Source organism: Oncorhynchus clarkii, chromosome 23, assembly GCF_045791955.1.
Source record: "Oncorhynchus clarkii lewisi isolate Uvic-CL-2024 chromosome 23, UVic_Ocla_1.0, whole genome shotgun sequence".
Lineage (NCBI taxonomy): Eukaryota > Metazoa > Chordata > Actinopteri > Salmoniformes > Salmonidae > Oncorhynchus > Oncorhynchus clarkii.
In genome coordinates, this window is record NC_092169.1 from 46,987,077 (window position 1) to 47,014,925 (window position 27,849).

General features: G+C 43.5%; 2 protein-coding genes across 4 annotated transcripts in view; one reads left to right on the plus strand and one right to left on the minus strand.

The window, feature by feature from the left end:
- LOC139381335 (transmembrane protein 87A-like) overlaps positions 1-20,948 on the plus strand; it is a 47,822-nt gene extending 26,874 nt beyond the window's left edge. The window contains exon 19 of the mRNA XM_071124787.1: positions 20,812-20,948. Within this exon, the coding sequence (XP_070980888.1) occupies positions 20,812-20,847 (36 nt within the window). The 3' untranslated portion in view covers positions 20,848-20,948. The remainder of the gene's footprint in view (positions 1-20,811) is intronic.
- Positions 3,283-27,849, minus strand: part of LOC139381337 (fibulin-7-like) — a 31,068-nt gene continuing 6,501 nt past the window's right edge. The window contains exons 3-8 of one of the 3 annotated variants that reach the window (XM_071124789.1): positions 20,804-20,980; positions 12,980-13,105; positions 9,748-9,885; positions 7,936-8,073; positions 6,012-6,150; positions 3,283-4,742 (exon numbers count right to left, since the gene is read on the minus strand). In XM_071124789.1, coding sequence (XP_070980890.1) covers positions 4,370-4,742; positions 6,012-6,150; positions 7,936-8,073; positions 9,748-9,885; positions 12,980-13,105; positions 20,804-20,980 — 1,091 coding nt within the window. In that variant the 3' untranslated portion in view covers positions 3,283-4,369. The remainder of the gene's footprint in view (positions 4,743-6,011; positions 6,151-7,935; positions 8,074-9,747; positions 9,886-12,979; positions 13,106-20,803; positions 20,981-27,849) is intronic. The other 2 variants (XM_071124790.1, XM_071124791.1) reach the window with 2 other exon arrangements.

Here is a 27,849-nt window from a genome sequence, read left to right on the forward strand (position 1 = left end):
AGCCCTGACCTCAATCCTACATACCATTTGTGGGCAGAATTAAAAAAGGTGTGTGCGAGCAAGGAGGCCTACAAACCTGACTCAGTTACACCAGCTCTGTCAGGAGGAATGGGCCAAAATTCACCCAAATTATTGTGGGAAGCTTGTGGAAGGCTACCCAAAACGTTTCACCCAAGTTAAACAATTTAAAGGCAATGCTACCAAATACTAATTGAGTGTATGTAAACTTCTGACCCACTGAGAATGTGATGAAAGAAATAAAAGCTGAAATAAATCATTCTCTCTACTATTATTCTGACATTGTGAAATCTTAAAATAAAGTGGTGATCCTAACTGACCTAAGACAGGGTATTTTTACTAGGATTAAATGTCAGGAATTGTGAAAAACTGAATTTAAATGTATTTGGCTACGGTGTATGTAAACTTCTGAATTCAACTGTAGCATTGAAATTCCCACTAGCAGTTAGTGGTAGAGGGAAAATGGTATTGAACAAGGTAAAAGTACTGCCCATTTCTGTTGTAATAGAAGGGTGTGGCGCTTGGGGGCTGTGTGTGGCTGTGCATTTGACTGAGAAAGACACAGAGGAGAACCAACCAGTAAAATCAAAGCCCCCTTCATTGTTGACGCATTGTGCCGACAACATCAAAGAGTCATTCCAGACTCTGAAGTCAGGAGGAATTGGAGAGTTCGGTGTTACCCAGACTAGACAGTACTCTGCTCTCTAACTGTCTCCAGCAATATCACCCTCCTCTGAACTTCTACAAAATATGTGTGCATCATCAAATAGGCCAAACATACAGCTTCAAACGAGGACAGTAAGCTGAGTGCAGGAGGCATGTTACTAATGATAAGTATTGAGTCGGCCATTAAAGAGCATTGTCATTTTGAGGCAGGGGTGTAGTGAGTACACGATCAGGGCATGTCTTTCTCTTCTCTCTATCTCTCTCTCCTCCACCCCTTCACTGGAGGAGTGGAGGAGCGGAGACAGACGGAGAGTAAGAAAGACAAGAGAGAAAGCACATGTGGTGAACATTATGCCCTTTCTCTCTCTCTATCTCTCTCTCTCTAGTCTCTCTCGGACAAGTAAATAATTGAAAAACACACTGAAGTATATCTTTAATTTCCATATGGCTATTACTCCAGTCAAAACTAAGTGAAAGCTCTGACCTGACATTCATTTGGTTCTAACATTGACCAACAGTTCAGTATGTGCAGGCTTTGACCTCCATTCTGGTTTGTGATTTCAAAGGACTTTCCTGATAAACATGCTTTTTTCTGATCAATTTTTCTTTAGACCTGAACATAGCTGATCATATTACTGATCACTTGATGGTCCTAACTGATTTGTTGTGGGATAGGGACATGGGTGTAAATCAGGTCAAACTAACTGATGTGTTTTGGATAGGGACACAGGGTGTAAATCAGGTCAAACATTCTGATGTGTTTTGGATAGGGACATGGGTGTAAATCAGGTCAAACTAACTGATGTGTTTTGGATAGGGACACAGGGTGTAAATCAGGTCAAACTAACTGATGTGTTTTGGATAGTGACACTGTGTAAATCAGGTCAAACTAACTGATGTGTTTCGGATAGGCCCTCAGGGTGTAAATCAGGTCAAACTAACTGATGTGTTTCGGATAGGGACATGGGTGTAAATCAGGTCAAACTAACTGATGTGTTTCGGATAGGCCCTCAGGGTGTAAATCAGGTCAAACTAACTGATGTGTTTCGGATAGGGACATGGGTGTAAATCAGGTCAAACTAACTGATGTGTTTCGGATAGGCCCTCAGGGTGTAAATCAGGTCAAACTAACTGATGTGTTTCGGATAGGGACATGGGTGTAAATCAGGTCAAACTAACTGATGTGTTTCGGATAGGCCCTCAGGGTGTAAATCAGGTCAAACTAACTGATGTGTTTTGGATAGAGGCATGGGTGTAAATCAGGTCAAACTAACTGATGTGTTTTGGATAGGGACACAGGGTGTAAATCGGGTCAAACTAACTGATGTGTTTTGGATAGGGACATGGGTGTAAATCAGGTCAAACTAACTGATGTGTTTTGGATAGGGGCATGGGTGTAAATCAGGTCAAACTAACTGATGTGTTTTGGATAGGGACACAGGGTGTAAATCAGGTCAAACTAACTGATGTGTTTTGGATAGAGGCATGGGTGTAAATCAGGTCAAACTAACTGATGTGTTTTAGATAGGGACACAGGGTGTAAATCGGGTCAAACTAACTGATGTGTTTTGGATAGGGACATGGGTGTAAATCAGGTCAAACTAACTGATGTGTTTTGGATAGGGGCATGGGTGTAAATCAGGTCAAACTAACTGATGTGTTTTGGATAGGGACACAGGGTGTAAATCAGGTCAAACTAACTGATGTGTTTTGGATAGGGACATGGGTGTAAATCAGGTCAAACTAACTGATGTGTTTTGGATAGGGACATGGGTGTAAATCAGGTCAAACTAACTGATGTGTTTTGGATAGAGGCATGGGTGTAAATCAGGTCAAACTAACTGATGTGTTTTGGATAGGGACACAGGGTGTAAATCGGGTCAAACTAACTGATGTGTTTTGGATAGGGACATGGGTGTAAATCAGGTCAAACTAACTGATGTGTTTTGGATAGGGGCATGGGTGTAAATCAGGTCAAACTAACTGATGTGTTTTGGATAGGGACACAGGGTGTAAATCAGGTCAAACTAACTGATGTGTTTTGGATAGGGACACAGGGTGTAAATCGGGTCAAACTAACTGATGTGTTTTAGATAGGGACACAGGGTGTAAATCGGGTCAAACTAACTGATGTGTTTTGGATAGGGACATGGGTGTAAATCAGGTCAAACTAACTGATGTGTTTTGGATAGGGACACAGGGTGTAAATCAGGTCAAACTAACTGATGTGTTTTGGATAGAGGCATGGGTGTAAATCAGGTCAAACTAACTGATGTGTTTTAGATAGGGACACAGGGTGTAAATCGGGTCAAACTAACTGATGTGTTTTGGATAGGGACATGGGTATAAATCAGGTCAAACTAACTGATGTGTTTTGGATAGGGGCATGGGTGTAAATCAGGTCAAACTAACTGATGTGTTTTGGATAGGGACACAGGGTGTAAATCAGGTCAAACTAACTGATGTGTTTTGGATAGGGACATGGGTGTAAATCAGGTCAAACTAACTGATGTGTTTTGGATAGGGACATGGGTGTAAATCAGGTCAAACTAACTGATGTGTTTTGGATAGGGACACAGGGTGTAAATCAGGTCAAAGTAGTAGTGAAGGATGGTCTTTATTTCAGGAGAAATAGTTATGTGCGATAATAAAGACTCCTTAAAACATCAGATGATATTGTACACTGCATTGGCAAGGCTGCCAAATCACTGTAGTTACCCTGTAATAGCCCAATATGATACTAGAAATACGTCCAAGTACAATGCTATTGTTAAAAACTAAATCCAAACCGCCTTAAGTTGTTCTTAAGAGTTTTGGTCCTATAATCACAAAGCAAGCCAGTAAAAACAGCTGTACCTGATATAAGGTAACATCACACTGCATTGAATCACTGACTGTGTCAAAATAAACAACAACAACAACATATTCTGATAAATCAGGGCCATGTGAGTGCTTCATGTTTTAAAGGGTCTACGTCCCAAATGGCACCCCATTCTCTACATAGTGCACTAAAACGTAGTTTATTTAATAGTGAATAGGGTGTCACTTTGGACGCATTCTGGGGTTCATGACTCCTAAAGGCCCATTCTGTGATATTTTCAGCCATTTTGATAAACAGCTTTATAGGAACAGAGTGGGCCTTTAAACTGATCTACACAATGTCATTGCATATATACGAGCAAAGCCTTCGGTCACCATGGCAACCTCATTCCATTACCACTCTGTTAGTTTGCTTTACAAATGTTTACTCACTCACCCACTCACTCATTCAGTAATTAACTCACTCAATTCACCATTCATTAATTTCAGTTCCATCCTCACTCATATACTTCATAATCGACGTCAGTCCAAACTATTCTGTCCTCCCGCTCTGTTGTTTCCTTACAACTTCTCCCTCTCTCTCTCCGTCCTCCTCCCTCGCTCTGTCCTCCTCCCTCTCTCTGTCCTCCTCCCTTCTCTCTCTCCATCCTCCTCCCTCTCTCCGTCCTTCTCCCTCTCTCCTTCACTCTCCGTCCTTCTCTCTCCGCCCTCCTCCCTCTCTCTCCGCCCTCCTCCCTCTCTCTGTCCTTCTCTCTCTCCATCCTCCTCCCTCTCTCCATTCTTCTCCCTCTCTCCTCCTTCTTCGTTCCTCTTCTCCCTTCCTCCCTCTGTCCCTTTCACTCGTTCCTCTGTCCGTCCATTCTCCTCAGAAGTTATACGCTGATACCAGAATATGCACCTTCGCCACATGCTTAGCCTGGAAGGTGCGATCACTATACTCTGACATGTCCACATCAACACTGATATCCTGTGGTCCTCTTAACCTCTGAACTAGGATCAATTCACCCGTCTGGCGGTCCGACCTTTGCATCACGAACATCCCGCGGCTGTTGCCCCCGACAATGCCGAATCTCAGGCTATCGGGGCCGGGGCGGCCGGGGGCGGCTGCGGTTGCCATGCGGAACAGGGTTGCCGGGGTCTGGAGGTTGGAGGGGAGGGAGAGGTAGTGGAAGGAGACGGTCTTAGGAGCCAGGTGACAGGAACGACTCTCCATAGGGCAGGGGTTCCTCTCACACTGACTGTGAGGGAGAAGAGAGGAGATGTTGAGACCAAGTTTAACCTCTTGACGCTTACTGTGGAAAGATCCATACACATTATAACATTGTGATTAAAGTATTGTTACACAAGTCAGTCTCCTTGGGAAAATAAACAGGGAGGAAAGTGTACATAATGTTCCCTCCCTCCCTACACTCTTAGATCAAAGACTTCCAAAAGGGTTCTTCAGCTGTCCCCATAGGAGAACCCTTTTGGTTCCAGGTAGAACACTTTTGGGTTCCATATATATAGAACCCTACATGGAACCCAAAAGTGTTCTTCAAAGGATGATCCTATGGGGACAGCCAAAGAACCCTTTTTATGTTCTAGATAGCACCTTTTGTTTGAAGACTGTAGGCTTGTGAAATGGAGAAACCCTGACAACAGTATTTCTCTGTCTCTGTGTACTTATTCACCCTGCCTCTCCCGCTTGCTCTCTCCCTCTCTTTCTCTCTCTCCTCCACTGGCAGTCCTGCAGTCTTTCAGCACAGTGATGGTTCAGTAGGAGTGGACAGAGCTACATTTCATACCTTTATTGCCTTTAAATGAGGCAATTTGTGAGGAGTTGGCAAACACTATCTAAGACTGAGGCCAAGGCATCTTGGAAAGGATGGTGGTTGTGGTCATATAGCCAGGAGGCCAGGACACAGAACCCTGAACTAGAACAGCTGCTAGTGGGATTCTAGAAGACAACGCTAGAGATTCTACATTTATTCTGGAGAGTTTGAGACTGCTTCAAATAAGGTGGAAACATGAAGATGTCATTTTCACTTATTTTGGACTCTAGTGACATGAACAGACAAATGCGTACAGCAGACAGATCAATCACATGATCAAACACACACACACACACACACACACACAAAATCTGGTACCATCGTTTCCAGACAGAGGACAATTCATTCCTTTCCCCCTTAGTACTGAGTCAAGTCTCCAGCGTCCCTGGTCAAAATGTTTGAAATGAAAGATGAGATGTTTCAGTCATGATTCATCCTGATGAAGAAACAATATTGTTTGAGAGAGTTTTTTACTTGCATACTTTGTTTGTCCTGCTGGCATGGTTTTATGAGCATTTCTATGAGTTCTTGTATCATTTTAAGGGACTTGCCTGTCAATGACTCCAAGAGTTGGTATGTTTGTTTTCCTAAGACGTATAGCAATAACTCTGTAGGAGAGGCTTGTTTCGTTTTATATATCTGAAGATATACACACACACACACACGCACCAGGCGGTGTCTATCTGAACTACTTACAAGGGAGACGTCTTGACGTAGCTGATGTTGCCGTGTGATCGGGGACACTCCGGGCTCACACACTGGAACCCTCCTCCAGTGTTGATACATGTTGTTCCTCTACTGCAGTTGTGCTGCTGGGTCAGACACTCATCCACATCTGGAGGGCAACATGAGGGGGAGGGAGAGAGGGAAAGAGAGGGTGGATGGGAGGTAGGGGAGAGAAGAGAGAGAGAGAGAGAGAATAAATGAAACAGAAAAATAAAGAGTGAAACATTAGTAGTTCAGTTTAGTCTCTCAAACGGCTTGTCTCGCATCCTGGACCAAGACATTCCTTCTGTTCTGCTGTGAAGTGGTGAGGTCATCTGTTCCACTGGCCAGCAGAGAAAGTAACGCTTCTTAAGCTTACAGGGCAGATGAAACAGGTCTGGGGAGTAAAGCCTATGGCCAGGCCAGAGAGAGGGACATGGGACACCTCCATATAAATACATACAGCCATCTGCCTCATCTTTCGCTCTTGCTCTCTTATCTTTTTCTTCCCTTCTTTCCAAACACCTTCACCCATAGCTAAGCTGAACCATGATGTTTGTTTATCCCTCTATTCTCTCCACCCTTCATTCCCTCCCTCCTCTACCCTTCTCTAATTTGTTCCACTGGCCAGAAGTAGAGCAGGGTAAGAAATGACAGGGGGGGGGGGGTGGCAGGCAGAAGAAACTGGATTGAGGACTACGGTCAGGGCAGAGGCTGGAGGACGGACACCTCTACAGAAATATCTTCCTCTACCATGATCGGCCTTCCTTTCTAAAGAACTCCATAGCTAAACCAACCATGATGTTTGTTTATCCCTTCATCCCTCCATTCCCTCATCTCCATTCTCCATTCCCTCATCTCCATTCTCCATTCCCTCATCTCCATTCTCCCTTCTCTCATTGCACCTTTATTTATGTTCTGGAAGCTCCATTGGTGTTCTGATGGGTTTAGTCATATAAATCACTGCCATCCCCGTAGCTCCAGAAGGGTAAGCCCCACAACCCTATCCCTACCCTTAGCCAGGACCCAGGCTGTGTCTGAAAGCATTACTAGCTGTCAAATCCTTGCTTCCTCCGTCCTCCAGACACACAGATTTGACAGCTAGAAATGTTTTCAGCCAACCCCAGTGTGGCGCTCCCTGCCTGTAGCGTTGTAGTTCTAAGCCCAGCTCTAAATTCCCTTGCATAGCTCCAAGATCAAGACCATGGAAATGACTGGGCCATTGTCCTCTATCCCTTCCTACCCTCCGTCCATCACCCCTACCCTCCCTACTGCCCTCTATCCCTCCATCCCCTTCTACCCACCCTACTGCCCTCTATCCCCTTCTACCCTCCATCTCTCCAATCGCCCTCCACCCCTCCCTCCTACCCTCCCTTCATCCCTCCTACCCTCCATCACCCCTACCCTCCCTTCCACCCTCTATCCCCTTCTACCCTCCATCTCTCCTATCGCCCTCCACCCCTCTCTCCTACCCTCCCTTCATCCCTCCTACCCTCCCTCCATCCATCTCTCCTACCCTCTCAACATCCATCTCTCCCTTCCTCCATCCTTCTTTCCATCCCTCATACCCTCCTACCCACCCTCCATCTCTCCCTTCTTCCATCCCTCCTACCCCCCTCCATCTCTCCTACCCTCCCTCCATCCCTCCCTCCCTCCATTCCTCCTACCCTTCCACCATCCCTCCTACCCTCCCTCCATCACTCCTACCCTCCCTACATCACTCTTATCCTTCATCTCTCCTACCCTCCATCCCTCCCACCTACCCTCCATCCATCCCTTCTACCATCCCTCCTACCCTCCATCAATCCCTCCGACCCTTCCTCCTACCATCCCTCCTACCCTACCCCAATCCCTGCTACCCTTCCTCCTACACTCCCTCCTACACTCCATCTCCTCCTACCCTCCTGTCACTCACCCTCACAGCTCCTACCATCAGGCAGCAGCTTATAGTGGCTGGGGCAGGAGCAGTGGTAGGAGCCTGGTATGTTGGCACACTCGTACACACACAGCTTGCCCCCCTGGTCCAGCCGGTACACCTCACACTCATTTACATCTGGGAGGAGAGAGGGAGAGGGGGGGGGATATGCACGTCAGTCACATGATCAGACATGTGGAGGTACAAACAACAGGGTGGAAAGGAGGAGAAAGAGAGAGAAAAGAGAGTCATATAATTAAAATGTTAGAGCACTATAGAGAGATACAGTAGCTAGAAGGATTTGGGGTAAAGGGCATCTGTTCTGTCTGGCTGTCCGGGAGGGGGGTAAGAAGGGATGGTAAGAGTTGTTGAATGCCTAATTGAGAGTGATCTAATCTATCCAATCCCAACTAGTGTTTAGTGGGTAGGTGCTACGGGTTGTTTCTGTATAAGGCCAGTCTTACCCTGGCAGAGTTTTCTGAGGTACCACTCATATGAAACAGACGCTTTTCATCATTATGTAGGATGGTTCGATTTTGGCAAGTTCTATCAAAGATACACAGCTAATCGATATGGACACATTTTGGCAAGTGGACACCAAAGTGGAGCACGAAATGATTAACACCCTTGATAAAGATGAGCAAACATGACTATAAAAACAATCATTCAAATACTGGGCTATATTGTATGCAAATGTTTTTTTAAATTATATTATTTTATACTAATACAATTGCTCTGGGAAGAAAAGTACAAATGTATTTCCCTTTTTATCTATTTTTTACCTTTCAATACCTCACCTTTTTCTAATATATTTTGTAAGTTGGAGAACACATTGGGAGGGATCTTAGCCCATTCCTTCATACAGAATCCTTCCAGATCCTTGATATCCTTCGCCTGTGTTTATGGACTGCCCTCTTCAATTCAAACCACATGTTTTCAATAGGTCTCAATTCCGGAGACTGACATGGCCACTGCAAAATTTTGATTTCGTGGCCAATTAACAATTTCTTTGTGGATTTTGATGTGTGCTTGGGGTTATTGTCTTGCTGACAAATCTCCAGCTTTTTGAAAGGTATTGAAAAGAGGGGTGTCAAATAATTTTGACCCCTGCTTTTTTAAGGAGAAAAAAAGTATTACTTGTTAAATAAAATATATTTCTCTGAGCAATTGTATAGGTGTAAAATAATATAATTTCCCAATTTTTTTGAGCATACAATATAGATCAGTATTTTAATTATTCATTTTATACAGTCAGTTTTGTTATCGGAGCCCCACAGGCCCTTTCCACCTTGGCTTAGCGTGGTTAAACCAGACTGAACACTTAGCTTGGTTAAACCAGACTGAACACTTAGCTTGGTTAAACCAGACTGAACGCTTAGCTTGGTTAAACCAGACTGAACACTTAGCTTGGTTAAACCAGACTGAACGCTTAGCTTGGTTAAACCAGACTGAACACTTAGCTTGGTTAAACCAGACTGAACGCTTAGCTTGGTTAAACCAGATTGAACGCTTAGCTTGGTTAAACCAGATTGAACGCTTAGCTTGGTTAAACCAGACTGAACACTTAGCTTGGTTAAACCAGACTGAACGCTTAGCTTGGTTAAACCAGATTGAACGCTTAGCTTGGTTAAACCAGATTGAACGCTTAGCTTGGTTAAACCAGACTGAACGCTTAGCTTGGTTAAACCAGATTGAACGCTTAGCGTAGTTAAACCAGACTGAACGCTACACACACTATAACCAACCAGGCTCACAAAGTATCCTGGTTAAGGTGGGAACTCACACCCAACACTAAAGCATCTCATATCTCACCCTGGCAGATACTGTTGTCAGATGTCCCACTCATGTGAAAGCCAGCATCGCAGCTGCAGTGTTGGGCGCGGTCCACTTTGGCACAGCGGGGACGTCTGCTGAACGCCGGGTCATTCATGACGCTCCACTCGGGCGGAGCTGAACGAGGGAGAGGGAAGAGCTTAAACTTCACCCGGTGGCCCCGAGAGGGCCTCGAGGGCCCTTGCACCACTGGACAGCATAAACACGCACATAAAGCACAAACAACACCACCATGCAGACGTACTGTACATGACAATACATGGACAAACAACACAGACGAGGACATAGATGTACAAACACAACACAGACCAACAGCACAACACAGACCAACAGCACAACACAGACCAACAACACAACACAGACCAACAACACAACACAGACCAACAGCACAACACAGACCAACAGCACAACACAGACCAACAACACAGACCAACAGCACAACACAGACCAACAGCACAACACAGACCAACAGCACAACACAGACCAACAACACAACACAGACCAACAACACAACACAGACCAACAGCACAACACAGACCAACAGCACAACACAGACCAGCAGCACAACACAGACCAACAACACAACACAGACCAACAACACAACACAGACCAACAGCACAACACAGACCAACAGCACAACACAGACCAACAGCACAACACAGACCAACAGCACAACACAGATCAACAGCACAACACAGGCCAACAGCACAACACAGACCAACAGCACAACACAGACCAACAGCACAACACAGACCAACAGCACAACACAGACCAACAACACAACACAGACCAACAGCACAGCACAGACCAACAGCACAACACAGACCAACAGCACAACACAGACCAACAGCACAACACAGACCAACAGCACAACACAGACCAACAACACAACACAGACCAACAGCACAACACAGACCAACAACACAACACAGACCAACAACACAACACAGACCAACAGCACAACACAGACCAACAACACAGACCAACAACACAACACAGACCAACAGCACAACACAGACCAACAACACAACACAGACCAACAACACAACACAGACCAACAGCACAACACAGACCAACAGCACAACACAGACCAACAACACAACACAGACCAACAGCACAACACAGAACAACAACACAACACAGACCAACAACACAACACAGACCAACAACACAACACAGACCAACAACACAACACAGACCATCAACGCCACACAGACTAACAACACACCACAGACTTACAACACAGACAATACAACGTAACACAGACTAACAACACAACACAGACTATCAACAGACTATCAACACAACATCAAATCAAATATTATTGGTCACATACACATGATTAGCAGATGTTATTGGTCACATACACATGGTTAGCAGATGTTATTGGTCACATACACATGGTTAGCAGATGCTATTGGTCACATACACACATACACTCTCGGCACTGTATTGTCATCAAAGAAGTTGTTTAATTTGTCTGGAAGCAAGACGTCGATGTCCGCGACGAGGCTGGTTTTCTTTTTGTAATCCGTGATTGTCTGTAGACCCGGCCACAGACGTCTTGTGTTTGAGTTGTTACATTGCAACTCCACTTTGTCTCTATACTGACGCTTTGCTTGTTTGATTGCTGACGGAGGGAATAACTACACTGTTTTGTATTCAGCCATATTTACAGTCACCTTGCCATGATTAAATGCGGTGGTACGTGTTTTCAGTTTTGCACAAATGCTGCCATCAATCCATGGTTTCTGTTTAGGGAAAGTTTTACCAGTCACAGTGGGTACAACATTTCCTATACACTTCCTTATAAACTCGCTTACCGAGTCAGCATAAACGTCAATGTTATTCTCTGAGGCTACCCGGAACATATCCCAGTCCACGTGATCGAAGCAATCTTGAAGCGTGGAATCCGATTGGTCAGACCAGCGTTGGATAACCTAAGCGCGGGCGCTTCCTACTTTCTGCCTATAGGAGGGGAGCAACAAGATGGAGTCATAGTCAGATTTGCCAAAGGGAGGGTGGGGGAGGGTATTGTATGCAACGCGTAAGTTAGAATAGCAATGGTTGAGCGTGTTACTCGCTCATGTACTGCAATCGATATGTTGATATAATTTAGGTAGCCTTGTTCTCAAATTAGCATTGTTAAAATCCCCAGCTACAATAAATACATCCTCAGGATATATGGTTTTCAGTTTGGATAAAGTCCAGTGAAGTTCCTTGATGGCCGTCTAGGTATTCGCTTGTGGGGGGGATATACACGACTGTGACGATAACAGAGGAGAGTTCTCTTGGAGATAATACGGTCGGCATTTGATTGTGAGGAATTCTAGGTCAAGGTAAACAAAAGGACTTGAGTTCTTGTATGTTGTTACAATTACACCATGAGTCGTTAATCATGAAACATACAATTCACGCCCTTTTCTTACTGGAGAGATGTTTGTTCCTGTTGGCGCGATGCACTGAAAATTCCGTTGGCTGTACGGACTCCGACAGCATGTCCCCAGCTAGCCATGTCTCGGTGAAACAGAGTATGTTACAATCCCGGATACCTCTTTGGAAAGCAACTCTAGCCCTGACTTTGTCGACTTTGTTAACTAGGGACACTGGACATTAGCGAGTAATATATTCGGAAGAGGTAGGTGGTGTGCGCGCATCCGAAGCCTCACTAGAAGATCGTTCCGGCAACCTCTCCTCCGACTCCGTTGTTTTGGGTTGGCCTCTGGAATCAATTCAAATGCGCTGGGAGGTGCAGACAAAGGATCTGCTTTGGGAAAGTCGTATTCCTGGTCGTTGTGCTGGTAAGTTGACATCTCTCTGATATCCAATAGTTCTTCCCAGCTGTATGTAATAGCACTTGAGGTTTTCTGATCTAACAATGTAAGAAATAATACATAAAAAAATAAATACTGCACTTTTCTAAGGACTAGAAGCGAAGCTGCCATGTCTATTGGCGCCATCTTGCGTAAACATAGACTACCAACACAACACAGACTAACAACGCAACACAGACTAACAATGCAACACAGACAATAAACGCAACACAGACTATCAACACAACACAGACTAACACAAAACAGACTACCAACAGATATCCACTAATACAAAACATAATAAGTGAGATAGTAACGAATAGCAATGTCATGCAGTTGTCGCTAGTTCCTATGTGTTCTGGTAGGGTATCAGGTGTATGATGTCTGGTACTGCTGACCCGTCTGTGTCTGGTGCTGACAGTTGGATCCATTCCAGCTCTGTGAACAGGTGCACCTGTACTGGTTTACTCCCTCTACACAGGTCCCTCCGTTCTGGCATGGGTTACTGGAGCACTCACTCGCATCTATGGACAAAAGGGAGAGCTGAAAGAATGAAAGATGTCCCTGATCAAGATGCAGTAGCATTTCCTGGCATGTGGAATCCCAATAACCATTCTAGTGTTCTATTTAACTCTGTGGTTGAAACTGTTGAAAATACATACTTTGTCCCAGTGTCAGTTCTCTGCTTGTCTTAGACCCATCTAGGAGCTGTACAGTGGAAGTTGGAAGCCTTGCGAAAGTATTCGGCCCCCTTGAACTTTGCGACCTTTTGCCACATTTCAGGCTTCAAACATAAAGATATAAAACTGTATTTTTTTGTGAAGAATCAACAACAAGTGGGACACAATCATGAAGTGGAACGACATTTATTGGATATTTCAAACTTTTTTAACAAATCAAAAACTGAAAAATTGGGTGTGCAAAATTATTCAGCCCCCTTAAGTTAATACTTTGTAGCGCCACCTTTTGCTGCGATTACAGCTGTAAGTCGCTTGGGGTATGTCTCTATCAGTTTTGCACATCGAGAGACTGAATTTTTTTCCCATACCTCCTTGCAAAACAGCTCGAGCTCAGTGAGGTTGGATGGAGAGCATTTGTGAACAGCAGTTTTCAGTTCTTTCCACAGATTCTCGATTGGATTCAGGTCTGGACTTTGACTTGGCCATTCTAAAACCTGGATATGTTTATTTTTTAACCATTCCATTGTAGATTTTGCTTTATGTTTTGGATCATTGTCTTGTTGGAAGACAAATCTCCGTCCCAGTCTCAGGTCTTTTACAGACTCCATCAGGTTTTCTTCCAGAATGGTCCTGTATTTGGCTCCATCCATCTTCCCATCAATTTTAACCATCTTCCCTGTCCCTGCTGAAGAAAAGCAGGCCCAAACCATGATGCTGCCACCACCATGTTTGACAGTGGGGATGGTGTGTTCAGCTGTGTTGCTTTTACGCCAAACATAACGTTTTGCATTGTTGCCAAAAATTTCAATTTTGGTTTCATCTGACCAGAGCACCTTCTTCCACATGTTTGGTGTGTCTCCCAGGTGGCTTGTGGCAAACTTTAAACAACACTTTTTAGGGATATCTTTAAGAAATGGCTTTCTTCTTGCCACTCTTCCATAAAGGCCAGATTTGTGCAATATACGACTGATTGTTGTCCTATGGACAGAGTCTCCCACCTCAGCTGTAGATCTCTGCAGTTCATCCAGAGTGATCATGGGCCTCTTGGCTGCATCTCTGATCAGTCTTCTCCTTGTATGAGCTGAAAGTTTAGAGGGACGGCCAGGTCTTGGTAGATTTGCAGTGGTCTGATACTCCTTCCATTTCAATATTATCGCTTGCATAGTGCTCCTTGGGATGTTTAAAGCTTGGGAAATCTTTTTGTATCCAAATCCGGCTTTAAACTTCTTCACAACAGTATCTCGGACCTGCCTGGTGTGTTCCTTGTTCTTCATGATGCTCTCTGCGCTTTTAACGGACCTCTGAGACTATCACAGTGCAGGTGCATTTATACGGAGACTTGATTACACACAGGTGGATTGTATTTATCATCATTAGTCATTTAGGTCAACATTGGATCATTCAGAGATCCTCACTGAACTTCTGGAGAGAGTTTGCTGCACTGAAAGTAAAGGGGCTGAATAATTTTGCACGCCCAATTTTTCAGTTTTTGATTTGTTAAAAAAGTTTGAAATATCCAATAAATGTCGTTCCACTTCATGATTGTGTCCCACTTGTTGTTGATTCTTCACAAAAAAATACAGTTTTATATCTTTATGTTTGAAGCCTGAAATGTGGCAAAAGGTCACAAAGTTCAAGGGGGCCGAATACTTTCGCAAGGCACTGTAGGTTGGAGTCATTAAAACTAGTTTCTCAACCATTCCACAAATTTCTTGTTAACAAACTATAGTTTTGGCAAGTCGGTTAGGACATCTACTTTATGCATGACACAAGTAATTTTTCCAACTATTATTTACAGACATTATTTCACTGTATCACAACTCCAGTGGGTCAGAAGTTTACATACACTAACTTGACTGTGCCTTTAAACAGCTTGGAAATTCCATAAAATTATGTAATGGCTTTAGAAGCTTCTTATAGGCTAATTGACATCATTTGAGTCAATTGGAGGTGTACCTGTGGATGTACTTCAAGGCCTACATTCAAACTCAGTGCCTCTTTGCTTGAAATCATGGAAAGATCAAAAGACATCAGCAAAGACCTCAGAAGAAAAATTGTAGACATCCACAAGTCTGGTTCATCCTCGGAAGCAATTTCCAAATGCCTGAAGGTACCACGTTGATCTGTACAAACAATAGTACGCAACTATAAACACCATGGGACCACGCAGCCATCATAGAGCTCCCGGAAGGAGACGTTCTGTCTCCTAGAGATGAACGTACTTTGGTGCGAAAAGTGCAAATCAATCCCAGAACAACAGCAAAGGACCTTGTGAAGATGCTGGAGAAAACAGGTACAAAAGTATCTATATCCACAGTAAAACGAGTCCTATATCAACATAACCTGAAAGGCCGCTCAGCAAGGAAGAAGCCACTGCTCCAAAACCGCCATAAAGACAGACTACGGTTTGCAACTGCACATGGGGACAAAGATCGTACTTTTTGGAGAAATGTCCTCTGGTCTGATGAAACAAAAATAGAGCTGTTTGGCCATAATGACCATAGTTATGTTTGGAGGAAAAAGGGGGAGGCTTGCAAGCCGAAGAACACCATCCCAACCGTTAAGCATGGGGGTGGCAGCATCATGTTGTGGGGGTGCTTTGCTGCTGGATGGACTGGTGTACTTCACAAAATAGATGGCATGATGAGGAGGAAAATTATGTGGATATATTGAAGCAACATCTCAAGACTTCACTCAAGAAGATAAAGCTTGGTCCCAAATGAGTCTTCCAGATGGACAATGACCCCGAGCGTACTTCCAAAGTTGTGGCAAAATGGCTTAAGGACAACAAAGTCAAGATATTGGAGTGGCCATCACAAAGCCCTGACCTTGCAAGCAAGGAGGCCTACAAACCTGAGTCAGTTACACCAGCTCTGTCAGGAGGAATGGGCCAAAATTCACTCAACTTATTGTGGGAAGCTTGTGGAAGGCTACCTGAAATGTTTGACCCAAGTTAAACAATTTAAAGGCAATGCTACCAAATACTAATTGAGTGTATGTAAACTGCTGACCCACTGGGAATGTGATGAAAGAAATAAAAGCTGAAATAAATAATTCTCTCTACTATTATTCTGACATTTCACATTCTTTAAATAAAGTGCCCTGAAACAGGGAATTTTGACTAGGACTAAATTTCAGGAATTGTGAAAAACTGAGTTTAAATGTATTTGCTAAGGTGTATGTAAACTTACGACTTCAACTGTATATCTGCTCTCTGTCCAGGGGAGGGGTGATACGTTATACAGCAGAATCAGACCAGACTAACCTGGCACCATCATTTACGGACGGAGGACAATTCACTACTTTCCCCATCAATACTTCCCTTCAAGTCTCCAGCCTCTCGGTTTAAAGTGCTTTAAATAAGAGATGAAATGCTTCCCTCCTGATTCATACTGTATAAAGAAGTGGTATAGTTTGAGCTAGATGGACTTGCAGGGATGGATGGTGATTATGTGAGCATGATGAATAAAGCTCTCCAGAGACGGTTGGAATGGCTTTTTTAGCATTATGGTTTTAATGGTTTTAACTCTATAATTTTAAAGGACACGTGCCTTCCACGGACTCGGTTCATGTCATTGCTTATAACAAGTGAAAAACTATCTAGAAGAGATGTGTACTGTTTTATAAACATGAAGAAAAGGTTACTCCTCTAGCTTGGAAACTTAATCCATTACAACAAGAATGTCTCTTCAAGTGCAAAGTGGACAAAGTTAGAAGAAAGCTGTCTTTCTCTTGAGAGTAGTGGCTCTATCAGGGGATTAAGAATAACACACACACACCCTACTCTACCCCCCACCCTGTATCCACCGCCACCTTTCTCTGGATTGGTGGAATACCTGGAGCAGGACTACTGAGGTCTGCCAAATTATTCTACTGCTGGAGGAGGAATAACACAAACACACAGGGTGACCTAGAGCGGCCAGCTAAGAGGGAAGGCGGCCAGCTAAGAGGGAGAAGGCGGCCGGCTGGCAAGCTAAGAGGGAGAAGGCGGCCAGCTGGCCAGCTAAGAGGGAGAAGGTGGCCGACTGGCCAGCTAAGAGGGAGAAGGCGGCCGGCTGCTCTCTCTAATTCTCTCTTTCTTTCTCTCTCTCGGAGGACCTGAGCCCTAGGACCATGCCTCAGGACTACCTGACATGATGACTCCTTGCTGTCCCCAGTCCACCTGACTGTGCTGCTGCTCCAGTTTCAACTGTTCTGCCTTATTATTATTCGACCATGCTGGTCATTTATGAACATTTGAACATCTTGGCCATGTTCTGTTATAATCTCCACCCGGCACAGCCAGAAGAGGACTGGCCACCCCACATAGCCTGATTCCTCTCTAGGTTTCTTCCTAGGTTTTGGCCTTTCTAGGGAGTTTTTCCTAGCCACCGTGCTTCTACACCTGCATTGCTTGCTGTTTGGGGTTTTAGGCTGGGTTTCTGTACAGCACTTTGAGATATCAGCTGATGTACGAAGGGCTATATAAATAAATTTGATTTGATTTGATTTGGTTCCTAGTCCTCACACAAACAGACAAGGGGAGCAGAAGAAAAGTTCCATTCTTCAGTCTGGAGCTCAGATCCCTCCCTGAATGAAACCATTAAATGTCTCAGTGGACTCAGAAAACACCTGTACAGTACTAGACCACATTCCAGAGCAGGGCACATTCTCCTTCCCCTCTACATGCTGCTGCTATTCCACCATAATAACCACTACATCCTAAATAGCACCATATTCCCTAAGTAGTGCAATACTTTAGACTAGGGCCCATAATTTGTTTACTACATAGGGACTATGATGTAATTTGGGACACACCCCACACCCCCTTCTTGTGTTTCTGTTTCTCCCTACAGTCTCTTTGTTTTGGGGTTCCAGGAAGCAGAGGCTAAGGCCATGCATGCTGTCATTACAGCACCACGGCCCATGGTCTGATAGCATGCAGCTATGTTAAGCATGCTATTGATGGCTCACATCTCTGTCCGGCCATCGCTACAGGCAGTAGCCCAGACATTCCAAGGCTGTGTAACAAATGGCATCCTTTTCACTGTGCACTGCTTTTGACCAGGGTATAGGGCTCTGGTCAAAAGTAGTGCACTAAATAGGGTGTCATTTGAGAAACATCCCAAGTGGTTCAGTCAGTTCAGTCAGAGTGTTCTCAGGTCTCTATGTAAAGTGGTTTAGTCAGTTCAGTCAGAGTGTTCTCAGGTCTCTATGTAAAGGGGTTCAGTCAGTTCAGTCAGAGTGTTCTCAGGTCTCTATGTAAAGGGGTTCAGTCAGTTCAGTCAGAGTGTTCTCAGGTCTCTATGTAAAGTGGTTCAGTCAGTTCAGTCAGAGTGTTCTCAGGTCTCTATGTAAAGGGGTTCAGTCAGTTCAGTCAGAGTGTTCTCAGGTCTCTATGTAAAGGGGTTCAGTCAGTTCAGTCAGAGTGTTCTCAGGTCTCTATGTAAAGGGGTTCAGTCAGTTCAGTCAGAGTGTTCTCAGGTCTCTATGTAAAGTGGTTCAGTCAGTGTTCTCAGGTCTCTATGTAGTTGGTCTATACATCGCCACCTGTCCTGTACCACAGGTGGCCGCTGGGGAAGGCAAATTAACACCATGGAGGAGTCCAAAATACAGTAAGCTCTCAGAAGCAAAGACCTTTCACTCTCCCTCCCTAGTCCAAAATACAGTAAGCTCTCAGAAGCAAAGACCTTCCACTCTCCCTCCCTAGTCTAAAATACAGTAAGCCCTCAGAAGCAAAGACCTCCAACTCTCCCTCAATAGTCCAAAATAAAGTAAGCTCTCAGAAGCAAAGACCTTCCACTCTCCCTCCCTAGTCCAAAATACAGTAAGCTCTCAGAAGCAAAGACCTCCCACTCTCCCTCCCTAGTCCAAAATACAGCAAGCTCTCAGAAGCAAAGACCTCCCACTCTCCCTCCCTAGTCCAAAATACAGTTAGTCCACAGAGCTAAAGACCTCCCTCTCTCCCTCCCTAGTCCAAAATACAGTTAGTCCACAGAGCTAAAGACCTCCCTCTCTCCCTCCCTAGTCCAAAATATAGTTAGTTCACAGAGCTAAAGACCTCCCTCTCTCCCTCCATAGTCCAAAATACAGTTAGTCCACAGAGCTAAAGACCTCCCTTTCTCCCTCCCTAGTCCAAAATACAGTTAGTCCACAGAGCTAAAGACCTCCCTCTCTCCCTCCCTAGTCCAAAATACAGTAAGACCACAGCGCTAAAGACCTCCCTCTCTCCCTCCCTAGTCCAAAATACAGTTAGTCCACAGAGCTAAAGACCTCCCTCTCTCCCTCCCTAGTCCAAAACACAGTTAGTCCACAGAGCTAAAGACATCCCTCTCTCCCTCTAGTCCAAAATACAGTTAGTCCACAGAGCTAAAGACCCAGATACTCTGCCCTCCTATACTTCTCTCTCACCCTCTCTTTCTTTCTCTCTCCCTCTCTCTCTCTCACCCTCTCTCGCTCTCACCCTCTCACTCTCACCCTCTCTTTCACTCCTCTCTCACTCCTTCCTTTCTCTCTCTTTCTCTCACCCACTCGCTACCCCTCTCTCTCTCTCTACCCCTCTCCCTCTCTTTCTCTCACCCGCTCTCTCCTCTTCTACATTCTTCCTCTCCTTCCTTCTCTCTTCCGCCGTCATCAATCTTTACATGTCTACAGGACCCACCGTCTGAAGAGAATACTGTAGATTCTAGAATAACAATGGGTTGGTGTTGCAGATGGCAGCTTTCTGTCCATTAGTGTTCTTTCTACAGAGTAACAAACTAAACATGCCCTAATGAACACGACCCAGGTTAAGTGTGCATAGTCACATTGCATTTACCCAACAGTGAGTGTTTGTGTAGCCGCTGCAGCCACTCTGACCACAGTTTCAAAATCTTCACAGGCCAAATTGTGAAGAACAGGATGGGAGTTTACAGTCATAGTGATTTCTGTAGTAAAAGCTAAGAATTTACAGGTGAATGGATGGATCTCTACTGTGCAAACACATACTGTGAAAACACAGCCCCAATACATAAAAGCACTCTGATATAACGTCAGCATGTAGTTAACATTTTTCCCTGTTACCTTCCCTCCTTACACTTTACGAACACCCTTTCTCCATCTCTCCCTCACCATCTCTCTCTCCCCAGCTCCCTCTCTCCCACTCTGTCCCCCTCTAGCTCTCTGTCGCCCTGTAATACCAGTACATTCCTGTGCATTGTGAGGACAGAGGCCACGGCAGCAGCAGTGGTGAAATAACAACCATGTGAGACCTTTACAGTGACTGGCTGCTGTAAAACTAAAGTCCTTTTAAAGAGGAACGTGTGTGTAGGAGACAGCAAAACAACACACTGACAAAAGGTTGTGTTGGTGGAAACTGCAATCTAAAGAGTGAGATGGGCTCTGGTGTCAGGTGGACAGACACATTGAAACATTTATTAAGTTACTGTCCAAATAGAGGTATGGTGGAGCAGTGTGTGCCGGTCCATCTCTTCATGATTTCCTCAGCCCAGCATTACCTAAAGTGACGTGTGTTTGTCTATAGTATCTGTTTGGACAGACAGACAAACAGTACTGTACCTTTACCTTTACAGATGGTGTTGACACCGCTCCAACTCCCGTTCTCCTGACACACACGTGTCTCGAGGCCCATCAGGTGGTAACCATGGGAACAGGTAAAATGGACCTCATGACCGATGAAATACTTGGAGCCAAACTTCCTCCCGTGGACAGGGGCTTCCAGGGAGGGGCAAACGGACGGAGCTGAGAGAGAGAGAGGGGAGGGACGGAGGGAGGGAAAGAAAGAAGAGGAAGGGAGGGAGGGGCAGGGAGAGAGAGAAGGAGAGAGAGGATTGTCACGTATGCATACGGAGTCGTGCACCCAGCATACTGTGGTATTTAGTGTCTGTGGACATACACAGACACTAAATGCCTCATTTCATCCAACAATACCAGCTCTATAACAAATAAAACTTCAAATAGTTATGAAAAAATGTGCATTTTATTGAGACAAGCTACTACAAATACTGGCATCATTAATACAAAGGCAGCACACAATTGTCCAGAATTGACAGCCAAGGTGTTAATGTAATAACATCAGTATGTGTTGCTTTTCTAAATCTATTCAAATAAAGATGTTTGACTTCTAGTACAGTATAGCCTACAAGTTATTCAAATAAAGAGCTTTGCCTTCTAGTACAGTACAGCTGTTACGGATACAAGTATCCTGTGAGTGTATCGTGTGTGTGTTTCTTTTCTCTCCTTCTCCCCTCACAGGTGAAAATCATCACTCCCCAATCAGTCAACAATCAATCATCAATCAGAAGACACACCTCCTCCTGTTTCCTACCCTATCACAGTTCCTTTCCCTTGGTTTAAAAACCCCATCAGTTGTTTGCTCTAGAGCTCAATCTCTCTGTAGATGCCATGTATGTAGATCGCTGTGATTCACTCTCTCTTTGTGTCTTAACCTCTCTTTTGTTTGAGCACCTCCAAATCACTTTGTCATCTCCTGTGAGTATTGTTTTTGCTTATGGTGTTTGCTGGTGGGAAAAGGGGAAACCAAGACAAGTCGCCCATGGGCATACACTACCCGTAGGTAGACATTGTTAAATACACTAGTTAGAACTGGGCGGACCACCCACTGTATTTTTTGGTTAGTTAGCTGTTGTTGAAATAGGCTAGTCACTATTAGGGGTGTTTTTGGATGCTTATTGTTTCTTTCCTTGGGTCCAGCTCAGCCCCTTTTCCTGCTCCCCCCCATTACCGTGTGTTTATCAAATAAACCTTGAGTTTGACGGTAGATTTCAGTTGTCCTGGTGATTACGTTCACACTTTTACTTTGTCACAATTATAATTTGCATGAGTTATGTTACGCGTCTCATTACCATCCCCCCCCTAGACTGTCGGGCCAAAAGGGATTCGTAACAACAGCCATCACTGGTATGGCAACTAATCGGCTACCAACCTCAAGGCACTACAGAGGGTAGTGCGTACGGCCAAGCTTCCTGCCATCCAGGACCTCTATATCAGGCGGTGTCAGAGCAAGGCCCTAAAAATGGTCAAAGACTCCAGCCACCCTAGTCATAGACTGTTTTCTCTGCTACCGCATGGCAAGCGGTACCAGAGTGCCAAGTCCAGGACCAAAAGGCTTCTTAACAGATTCTACCCCCAAGCCATAAGACTCCTGAACAGCTAATCAACCGGCTACCCAGACCCCTCTCTTACGCTGCTGCTACTCTCTGTTTATAATCTATGCATAGTCACTTTAACTCTGCTTACAGTGCCTTGCAAAAGTATTCATCCCCCTTGGCGTTTCTGCTATTTGGTTGCATTATAACCTGTAATTGAAATACACTTTTATTTGGCATTCCTGAATAGGACATACACAAAATAGTCCAAATTGGTGAAGTGAAATGAAAAAAATAACTTGTTTCAAGAAATTGTAAAAAATAAAAACAGAAAAGTGGTGCTAATCAGAGGCAACAAAGAGATCAAAGATAACCCTGAAGGAGCTGCAAAGCTCCACAGCGGAGATTGGAGTATCTGTCCATAGGACCACTATAAGCCATACACTCCACAGAGCTGGGCATTACGGAAGAGTGGCCAGAAAAAAGCCATTGCTTAAAGGAAAAAATAAGCAAACACGTTTGGTGTTCGCCAAAAGGCATATGGGAGACTCCCCAAACATATAGAAGAAGGTACTCTGGTCAGATGAGACTAAAATTGAGCTTTTTGGCCATCAAAGAAAACGCTATGTCTGGAGCAAACACAACACCTCTCATCACCCCGAGAACACCATCCCCCCCAGTGAAGCATGGTGGTGGCAGCATCATGCTGTAGGGATGTTTTTCATCGGCAGCGACTGGGAAACTGGTCAGAATCGAAGGAATGATGAATGGTGCTAAATACACAGAAATTCTTGAGGGAAACCTGTTTCAGTCTTCCAGAGATTTTAGACTTGGACGGAGATTCATCTTCCAGTAGGACAATGACACTCAGCATACTGCTAAAGCAACACTGGAGTGGTTTAAGGGGAAACATTTTAGATATCTTGGAATGGCCTAGTCAAAGCCCAGACCTCAATCCAATTGAGAATCTGTGGTATGACTTAAAGATTGCTGTACACCAGCGTTACCCATCCAACTTGAAGGAGCTGGAGCAGTTTTGTCTTGAAGATTGGGAAAAAAATCCCAGTGGCAAGATGTGTCAAGCTTATAGAGACATACCCCAAGAGACTTGCAGCTGTATTTGCTGCGAAATGTGTCTCTACAAAGTATTGACTTTGGGGGGGTGAATAGTTTTCAGTTTTTTTGTGTAGTTCCTTGTTTTGTTTCACAAGAAAAACTATTTTGCATCTTCAAAGTGATAGGCATGTTGTGTAAATCAAATGATACAATCTCCCCAAAAATCGATTTTAATTCCAGGTTGTAAGGCAACGAAATTGGAAAAATGCCAAAGGGGGTGAATACTTTTTTTTTTACCAAATAGTTATTTTTATTTGTTTTTCTTAACTTCTTAAAGCATTGTTGGTTAAGGGCTTGTAAGTAAGCATTTCACTGTAAGGTGTAAACCTGTTATCGGCACATGTAACAAATACAATTTGATAAGTTATTAAAATAAAGATGTTTGACTAGTACAGTACAGCCTATGAGCTTAAAGTAATTTCAAGAGAGGAAGAGAGTGAGAGGAAGTTAAATAAACAATAAAAAAATAACAGTAAACGTTAAAATAATAGTTTTTCACTTTTGTTTATTATCTATTTCACTTGCTTTGACAATGTAAACATATGTTCCCATGCCAATAAAAATTTAAATTTTATTGAGCGAGAGAAACATACAGACAGACAGTCTCCTCAGTCTAGCGCTGATGAATAACTATTTTCACCAGTTTTCACAATAGAACAGAATAGAACAGCATAGTATATACAGAAATATAACAGAATAGCATAGTATATACTTAAATAGAACAGCATAGTATATACTTAAATATAACAGAATAGAACAGCATAGTATATACTTAAATAGAACAGAATTGAATAGTATATACTTAAATATAACAGAATAGCATAGTATATACTTAAATAGAACAGCATAGTATATACTTAAGTAGAACAGAACAGCATAGTATATACATAAATAGAACAGAATAGAACAGTACAGTATATACTTAAATAGAACAGTACATGGCCCCATTCTTTCCTTTACACGGATCAGTCGTCCTGGTCCCTTTGCAGAAAAACAGCCCCAAAGCATGATGTTTCCACCCGCATGCTTCACAGTAGGTATGGTGTTCTTTGAAAGCAACTCAGCATTCTTTGTCCTCCAAACACGACGAGTTGAGTTTTTACCAAAAAGTTATATTTTAGTTTCATCTGACCATATGACATTCTCCCAATCTTCTTCTGGATCATCCAAATGCTTTCTAGCAAACTTCAGACGGGCCTGGACATCTACTGGCTTAAGCAGGGGGACAAGTCTGGCACTGCAGGATTTGAGTCCCTGGCGGCATAGTGTGTTACCAGGCTTTGTTACTTTGGTCCCAGCTCTCTGCAGGTCATTCACTAGGTCCCCCCGTGTGGTTCTGGGATTTTTGCTCACTGTTCTTGTGATCATTTTGACCCCACGGGGTGAGATCTTGCGTGGAGCCCCAGATCGAGGGAGATTATCAGTGGTCTTGTATGTCTTCCATTTCCTAATAATTGCTCCCACAGTTGATTTCTTCAAACCAAGCTGCTTACCTATTACAGATTCAGTCTTCGCAGCCTGGTGCAGGTCGACAATTTTGTTTCTGGTGTCCTTTGACAGCTCTTTGGTCTTGGCCATAGTGGAGTTTGGAGTGTCACTGTTTGAGGTTGTGGACAGGTGTCTTTTATACTGATAACAAGTTCAAACAGGTGCCATTAATACAGGTAACGAGTGGAGGACAGAGGAGCCTCTTAAAGAAGTTACAGGTCTGTGAGAGCCAGAAATCTTGCTTGTTTGTAGGTGACCAAATACTTATTTTCCACCATAATTTGCAAATAAATTCATTAAACCTACAATGTGATTTTCTGGATTTTTTTTCTCATTTCGTCTGTCATAGTTGAAGTGTACCTATGATGAAAATTACAGGCCTCTCTCATATTTTTAAGTGGGAGAACTTGCACAATTGGTGGCTGACTAAATACTTTTTTGCCCCACTGTATACTTAAATAGAACAGAATAGAATAGTATATACTTAAATAGAACAGAATAGAATAGTATATACTTAAATAGAACAGAATATAATAGTATATACATAAATATAACAGAATAGAACAGTAAATACTTAAATAAAACAGAACAGAACAGCATAGTATATACCTAAATAGAATAGTATATACCTAAATAGAACAGAATAGAATAGTATATACTTAAATAGAACAGAATAGAATAGTATATACTTAAATAGAATAGTATTTACATAAATATAACAATAGAACAGTATATACTTAAATGGAACAGAATAGAACAGCACAGTATATAATAGAATAGTATATACTTAAATAGAACATAATAGACTAGTATATACATAAATATAACAGAATAGAACAGTAAATACTTAAATAGAACAGAACAGCATAGTATATACTTGAATAGAACAGGACAGTATATACTTGAATAGAACAGGATAGTATATACTTAAATAAAACAGAATAGAACAGCATAGTATATACTTAAATAGAACAGGATAGTATATACTTAAATGAAACAGAATAGAACTGGCTCTGAAATAAGCACCTGATAGCCTAACTAGTTGTCTGGAGAATAAAAGTTGAACCAAAGGGACGTGGTGGTAAACTGGACAAACACACAACCACCATAAGATCAACGCATCCCACATTGACCCAATGTACTTCCTGAGGTTTATGTGCTAAAGGGCCAAAAGCAGGTCAAAGAGAGTTCAGATGCCCTTTAGTGGTATGTAGAAACTTGGGTTTCAGTGGTAAACTTTAACTTTAAAATGTGTCTCCTTTTTTATTTATTTTATTTTATTTCACCTTTATTTAACCAGGTAGGCTAGTTGAGAACAAGTTCTCATTTGCAACTGCGACCTGGCCAAGATAAAGCATAGCAGTGTGAACAGACAACACTACATTACACATGGAGTAAACAATTAACAAGTCAATAACACAGAAAAAAAGAGAGACTATATACATTGTGTGCAAAAGGCATGAGGAGGTAGGCGAATAATTACAATTTTGCAGATTAACACTGGAGTGATAAATGATCAAATGGTCATGTACAGGTAGAGATATTGGTGTGCAAATGAGCAGAAAAGTAAATAAAAACAGTATGGGGATGAGGTAGGTAAAATTGGGTGGGCTATTTACCGATAGACTATGTACAGCTGCAGCGATCGGTTAGCTGCTCAGATAGCAGATGTTTAAAGTTGGTGAGAGAGATAAAAGTCTCCAACTTCAGCTATTTTTGCAATTCGTTCCAGTCACAGGCAGCAGAGAACTGGAACGAAAGGCGGCCAAATGAGGTGTTGGCCTTAGGGATGATCAGTGAGATACACCTGCTGGAGCGCGTGCTACAGGTGGGTGTTGCCATCGTGACCAGTGAACTGAGATAAGGCGGAGCTTTACCTAGCATGGACTTGTAGATGACCTGGAGCCAGTGGGTCTGGCGACGAATATGTAGCGAGGTCCAGCCGACTAGAGCATACAGGTCGCAGTGGTGGGTGGTATAAGGTGCTTTAGTAACAGAACGGATGGCACTGTGATAAACTGCATCCAGTTTGCTGAGTAGAGTATTGGAAGCTATTTTGTAGATGACATCGCCAAAGTCGAGGATCGGTAGGATAGTCAGTTTTCCTAGGGTAAGTTTGGCGGCGTGAGTGAAGGAGGCTTTGTTGCGGAATAGAAAGCCGACTCTAGATTTGATTTTTGATTGGAGATGTTTGATATGAGTCTGGAAGGAGAGTTTACAGTCTAGCCAGACACCTAGGTACTTATAGATGCCCAAATATTCTAGGTCGGAACCATCCAGGGTGGTGATGCTAGTCGGGCGTGCGGGTGCAGGCAGCGAACGGTTGAAAAGCATGCATTTGGTTTTACTAGCGTTTAAGAGCGGTTGGAGGCCACGGGAAGAGTGTTGTATGGCATTGAAGCTCGTTTGGAGGTTAGATAGCACAGTGTCCAAGGACAGGCCGGAAGTATACAGAATGGTGTCGTCTGCGTAGAGGTGGATCAGGGAATCGCCCGCAGCAAGAGCAACATCATTGATATATACAGAGAAAAGAGTCTTGTTGATTTATTTATCACAACACCAGGAAGGGGGATATTTGGATTGTATAAATGCACATTATCATGTAGTAAACAATACCATAATTTCTCAAAAACCCAATGATGGTAGACCATACACTACTGTCTAGGCTCTAACACTCCTCCCCTTCCCCTCTGGTTAGAATGTTATGTCTCCACAGTAGAGAGGAGAACATTCAGACACTCTTGAAGACAATGGAAGTGGACCAGGCCAGGAGCAGACTAGGTGGCCTTTCTCTCTAACCAAGGTGCTTCAAAAGAGACGAAAAGTGAAGAAAATTGAAGGTCAATCGATGTAGATTTCGGGATTCAATATTAAAGAAGCATTTCCAAAATCTCCTTC